Below are 6406 nucleotides of genomic sequence, written 5' to 3'. Positions count from 1 at the left end.
GGCGGTTCTGGTAGTTGTGGAAATGGCCGTGCAGGTGACTGGGGTGGCAGGTGTCCCTGCGGTGTCCAGCATGGGGGCTGTGGCGGTGGAGGGGAGCCAGGCCCTGAGCCCGCCTCCTACGATCGTCCTTCTTCCTCTGCCCGCCGGCGCTCTGTGCTGTTCCCAGGGCCCAGGGATGCGCTGGTGCTGCTGCTCCCCGTTCTGCTGCGTGGGGGCTGGGGGCCAGACTCGCAGGCAGCGCCCTGTACCTGCCCCTCACTCGCCTGGCCCCTTCTGGCCTCCCCCACGCCGCCTGTGCGCCCACCTTCAGATGTCCCGCTGTGGGTCTCAGGCCTGTTTGCGTGCTGCACAGAGCGACCGTTGCTGGACTGCGGACGTCCGACCTGTTGTCGACTCAAGAGAGAGAAACTCCACCAGGATCCCGATGTCGCTTCGCCAAACACCGTTCTGATGTCTGTCCATCCTGCTGCTTTGGTTTTCTTTTCAGGGGCCCCCAGGATAGGCAGGCTGGACCATCACTGTCCATCTACGTGATTTTCTCTCAAATTCTTTTTCCTCTTTCATTTCCTTTTGATTTTTATAGCTTTCCTCCTTTCATTCTTTAGCCGTAATTCAGTATAACGTACTCACAAAGGGGAGTATTTGCTCTCTGAAGTCAACCTGGAATTGTGAGGACCAAGAGCAGGTCCAACAGCAGGAGTAAGGAAGGGTCCCAGATGGTCCAAGATCGAATAGTGCTGCCTTCCAATTTCTACGCAAAAACTGAATAAACCATCGGTTCGATTCATCGATAAGGGCGAAAGTATAGTTAGCTACGATCCTCGTGACCACATGGACCTGAGAAAGGAAAGAGCACTTACAACGATTGATGTCAGGTCTTCACTTTCAAACCGTCCAATGGCCAGCTCCAGAGACTTATACATGGCCACCGAGACACGCTGGGTGATCAGACGGTTGAGGTCCACGGACCTGCCCAGGAGCTGGTAGAGGGAGAGTGAACGTGACACAGACCAGCAAGAAAACACGTGTCCTCCCCCATAAATCAATTCCAAGAGATAGGACAAACAAGTGTTGCACAGAATCTACACATTTCAATAATATAAAAACGTGAGCCGATCCCAGGTGGAAAATGCCCCCAAATGTGAATGATCTGCAGACAGACAGGAGAATGGTATGGAATTTCCCCCAATTCTTTGTGGTGTATACATATTGGTGTTAAAGAGAACAGAAAACAAGCACTGCATTTTTATTCTCTGTGCTAGCCTCGAGAAAGTTCCTCTCTGACACCCGAGCCGGCAAGCGTCCCTTGCTTCTCAGAGCTTCCTTTTAAGCTCAGGCTTCTGGGCCCCCAGAAAGCAGCAGAGGCCTCCGGGGCCCAAGGAGGGCAGGGCGCAGAGCAAGAAGGCCTCCCTCGTGTTTCAGGTCACCCAACAGGAGCCTTCTGTCCTCACAATCTAAGGATGTCCCCATAGTCACATGACATGCTGACATCTATTCAAATCGAGTGAATGCTAAGAAAACCCACGACTTCCAAAGTCAATGCCATGCTTTGCCACGTCTCGGAAAAGGCCTCGCTCACCTGCACGTGCCTCTGCTTGAGCAGCGTCTCGTAGCGGTTAGATGGCGGGAGATGGATTGTTGCCCCCTGATTCTTACATTCGGATCGTAACCGCTTATCAAGAAGCAAACTAGAATGGAAGGAAGAGAGGACGTTTCTCACTCGCTCTGCATTTTAACAGGAATGTGAGATCAAATCACCCAAGATTCCATACCCAGTCACACATCGCACACTCACCTTCCTGCCATAACCTTGTAATACGCAAATATCTGGTCTGCCAACTTGTAAACAAACTGGTCAAAGCACAGATTCACCTGAAGAAAAATAAACATATTTTGATTCTTTAAATCAAGATCAAATAATACATTTACAAAAAATCTTTCTATTCAGCAACTCCATTTCTGGGTATTCATCTGAAGGAAACAAACCACTAACTCGAAAAGATATCTGCACCCCCACGTTCACTGCAGTGCTATGCACAACAGCCAAGGTATGGGAGCAACCTGGGTGCCCCCCCGCGGATAAATAGGTGCAGCAGAGGTGGTATATACATACAATGGATTACTACCCGGCCATAAGAAAGGAATTTTCAGCTCCACTGTAATCTTATGTGACCACCTTCGTGTACGAGGGCCATAGTTGATAAAAATGTTGTCATGCTCACATGACTGTAATAAGCAAAGATAAAAAGCTAAATGAAAGAGACAGAATAGGGTTGGTTCAGCGCATCCACTGGGTACGATGCACCTGTGCTTAGGCTATTTGTGACAAGCAAGGACATGAACGTGTGCCCACGACGTGCTGTCAAGTGTCTTGAAGACGCACGTCTCCCAACAGCTTATGTTGTAAGACTCCAACTGTCACGCACGTAGATGCTTAAAATGCAGAAAGAAATGTTCGCTTCCAAGTTCAGCCCACTGTTTAAACCTCCCCGTGCCATGAAGAGAGTTGCTCCCTCTAATGCTCAGGGCGAGGGAAGGTAAGAAAAGATGGGTAAGGTGCCCAGGCTCTCACCTCTGCCTCAATTTCGTCATAAAGAAACTGCTTGTTGAACTTGGTGAGGGCGTAGTGGGCGCTGTCATTGTACAGGTCCAGGGAGTAGAGGACGTACCTGCAGGGGCAAGCGGTCAGCCCCGTCTCCCACCCGCGCTCCTGGCTCTCAGGCCCACGCCACCCTCCACTCTCGAAAGGGACACCACATCCTCTCTCACTTTCGAGGCCAGCTCTGCCCCTGCCTGGGCCCTGCCAGTGCACCCCGCGAGGCCAGCCTACCCCACGGGCAGGACGCGCCCACTCAGGCCATGCCCAGGGGCCACCAGCAACTGCTCCTCACTTAGCATGGTTCGAAGTTTACCACAAGCATGTAAAACCACAAAAACGAGGTATTTTCTTACTTTTAAGAATGAATTGCCTGACTTAAAAACAAAACCACATGAAGGTTCTAGGTCCCACAGGTGACCATGAACACATCCAGTGTTGCTAAAAGCCCCTCTCCTCTGCCCTGTCTGGACAAAAAGTGGTGGCCAGCAGTCTCCAGAAGTAAGGCCCCCTGTGGGAGCGAGAACGCCCCCGTCTTGCAGAGGGGAGGCCATCTGGGCAGCGGGGCCGGGCCCGCCCCCAGAGGTGCGACACAGGCACGTGGCAGGCTGAGGCCTCCCAAGCTCCTCACACCGCCTCCAGCGCGGCAGACCTGACGCCGTGGGGGACGGACGCACACGGGCAGAGAGGAGCCACTCACGTGCCTGCGAGTGTAAGGACGGCCTGCGGGACCAGACCCCCGCTGTTCACGAGGCACCCTCTCCCCTTCGTGGATTTTGTGTTTTGAAAGTCTCTGACCCCCTAGCCCCGACCTCAAAATAAAGCTGTTCAATCAACACTTGCTCTGGGTTCGAGGCTATGCCACACGAGAGGCCAGGCCACCTCTCTCTGCCTGGCCCCGGCCAAGTCCCCACAGCCTCACCGGCACCTGGACACGGCGAGACTGCACCAGTTCCACTGCCTGAGCTCCCCAAGAAACCCGTCACTTGCATTAATCTCTAACGTCGTACCCCAGGAATTATGACTTCAAATGAGGTGCTGAGAACAGCCCTCGTCCACCTCCCAGCTCCCAAATGCCACCCTGGGCCCCATCACCAGGAATAAGAGCCACGAGAGGAGCCCAGGCCCTCACTCCATCATGGACGCCTCCTTGGTCTCCAGGATGTGGTCTGTCAGGACCCAGGGCACGGACATCTCGATGGGGAACTGGATCCTCCGGCCCATGGTCAGCTCCAGGAAGAACTCACGGAACCACAGCTGTGAAAGGTCACAGCACTGCTGCAGCGTCTCTTAAAGGGGTAGAAGACACCGCGTTACCCTCCTGCAAGCGGAGAAGGCTCAGCAGACGGACGACGGCGGCACCATGCGCCGGCCCCGTCTCTCTCAGCCCAGGGCCATGCAGGCGGGCATGGCCCGAGCGGGGAGCGGGTCCCATGGTGGGCGCCTAACACCAGGGATGGGACAACCTGGACCTGGCTGCAAGCAAAGCCACCCTGCGCCGTGCAGGTTCTCGCTCCCAAGAACAGAGTCAGCGTCCGGCCCCCATCGGCCTGGCATGGACCACAGCCCACGGGTGCGCCCTGTCAACACTGGGAGCCCTTCTGGGGGACTAGAAGAAAACACATCCTTTTTAAAAGGAGAAATAAAAACAGGATAACTTGGTTTTAGAATAAAGAGGCAGCATCACTCCCATACTCAGTGCGCGTCTCTCTACTGTAAAACGGAGACAAATTTTTTTAAGTTTCCGCCCGATGATGGAATAAAAGCACAAAACCTTACTCTTTGCCCCAAACCTGCAGCACCCCAGCCCGGACAGGGCCTCCACGCTGAGCAAGCAGCGGCCACAGAAGAGCAAACGCGGACGACTCCACGACGACAGAGGGGTCCAAACCCCGGTCAAGGTGACGGGAGTCGCCCCAGGACGGGCTGCCTGCCAGGTCACCTGCCACCTTCTGCACATCACTGCCCAAGGGGTCTATTTCTGGTCTTTATCACTGTCTTGGTCTCAAGCCAGGTGACAGATTACCCTCACCTGTTTTCCAGACCCTGTGTGGTCACAAAGACTCTGTGCTCAGGCCCGAGGGTTAGCTACGGCCCCACGGCCCTCACCCTGGTAAGGGGCACGCCACGTGGAGGGAGCCCCCGGCCGGTCACGCGTTTAAAGCGAAGGTGACGGAATGCCACGAAGGTTACGACATCCGTCACCATCGGGGACGGCCAGGCGGGCACAAGCACTCTGGACAGTCAGCGGTGTGAGCGCGCTGGGCCGGACGCTGGTCAGCAGCATGGCTTACCGCTGAAATTGATCAAGTGGGTATAGAAGAACGACTCCCGGTGGAACTTCTCTATGTCCAGGATGGTGGGTCCCTCCAGGCTGCTCCTCAGGGTTTTCTTGGAACCACTCTTGTCTGCGATGAGGGACTCTAGCATGGTTCTCACCATGTAGAGCTGCGTCACCCACCGAAACAGCCGCGGGGGAGAGAATGCACGTGGCAGGTTAGTGGTGCCACACTGGGACGCGAGGCGCTGCTGCTGTGCCCGCGGCACGCCGGCTGGCTCCCCAGGGGTCTGGGCGCCGCCCCGCGTCCGAGCTGCTGCTGCGAGACAGCTAGCGCTGGAGCGTCAGCGAGAACGGACAGTGGCTTACCCACAAAGGTTAAGAGAGGCGGGTGGGCGGAGGACTGCCTCAGAAACGCGTTAACCACATGCAAGGGCCTCTCCACGCCCAGCGACCCGAGCTGCCGCAGCAGCCCGGCCGCACTCAGGGACCGCGCCGCGGTGCACACCAGGTACAGCTAGACACGACAGACGGAGAGGCGGAGAGAGCCGTTAGTCACGAGACACGAGTCACAGAGCGAGACATGCACACGGACGGAGGACGCATGCACAGCAGACAGACCCAGGACGGGGTCCCCCGGACACTGCGCGGCTTCACACAGCCAGGAGCCCGCGGTGTGGCTCATTCTCTGAAAGACCGGCAGAAGGGTGACAGAAGCCCCCAGCAGACACATGACGAGGAGGAAGGACCCAGTCCCGAGACGGGGCGGGGAGGGGGGAGCAGAAGGGCACATCGCCAGGTGTGAGTCGGGAGGAAGCGGCTTGGTGGGTGGGGCCCAAGTGTGCCAGACAGGGAACAGGTGGTGGCTTAAGCCTGGGGACATGTGAAAGCTACATTCTAAGATTTCCCAAAGGTTTGTCTTTAGTCATGATGCTGATAAGCCAAATGTAAACATGATAACCACACCCTTAAACAGCCACCCCAAAAACACAGCGTAAATACGGGACAAAGATGGCCCCACACTCTGCAGACGGGACCTGGTGCAGTCAGTCAGGCTCTGCGCATGAACGCCCGACCCCGAGTCAGAGGGCTGCTGGCCGAGGCTCCAGAGTCAGGGAGCAGGGAAGACAGGGCGGCAAGGACAAGGGATACTCGAGTGACAGAGATGACGTCACTTCACTCACAGCCTCGCTTATGGACCTAGCAGCTCAGGGTCACCCTCGGGGGCACGGGCACGGGCGGGGACAGGAGGGTGGGGGGAGGGGACAAGAACCTGTGTGCTGGAGGGCCCCACAGCACGGCGTGGCACTTTAATGTCGAAGCCACTCTTGGGGTCCTTCTCGCCCCGGAGGGCCGGGTCGTTGAAGGGCTCGTGGCCCGTCTCCCAGTCGCACACGGTCTTCCTGATGGCCTGCAGGACACTGGACGGGAGGCACCCTGCGCTGACGCCGCGGGGACTTCCACAACCGCAGCGCCCGTCACCGCCACACCCTCGCACAGCCCACCCACGCACAGACGCCTCTGGGCACCGT

At 56.7% G+C, this 6406-nt stretch overlaps 1 protein-coding gene across 2 annotated transcripts in view; it reads right to left on the bottom strand.

Annotated features, from left to right (window-relative positions):
• CYFIP1 (cytoplasmic FMR1 interacting protein 1) overlaps positions 1-6406 on the bottom strand; it is a 55199-nt gene that overhangs the window by 14989 nt on the left and 33804 nt on the right. For both annotated transcript variants that reach the window (XM_015585709.2, XM_006907073.3), the window contains exons 15-21: positions 6148-6295; positions 4891-5044; positions 3729-3885; positions 2573-2669; positions 1796-1872; positions 1580-1688; positions 861-980 (exon numbers count right to left, since the gene is read on the bottom strand). In XM_015585709.2, the coding sequence (XP_015441195.1) occupies positions 861-980; positions 1580-1688; positions 1796-1872; positions 2573-2669; positions 3729-3885; positions 4891-5044; positions 6148-6295 (862 nt within the window). The remainder of the gene's footprint in view (positions 1-860; positions 981-1579; positions 1689-1795; positions 1873-2572; positions 2670-3728; positions 3886-4890; positions 5045-6147; positions 6296-6406) is intronic.

Source organism: Pteropus alecto, unplaced genomic scaffold (genome assembly GCF_000325575.1).
Source record: "Pteropus alecto unplaced genomic scaffold, ASM32557v1 scaffold102, whole genome shotgun sequence".
Classification (NCBI taxonomy): domain Eukaryota; kingdom Metazoa; phylum Chordata; class Mammalia; order Chiroptera; family Pteropodidae; genus Pteropus; species Pteropus alecto.
The sequence above is the reverse complement of the archived record's forward strand: the minus strand, read 5'-3'. Positions and strand labels throughout refer to the sequence as shown.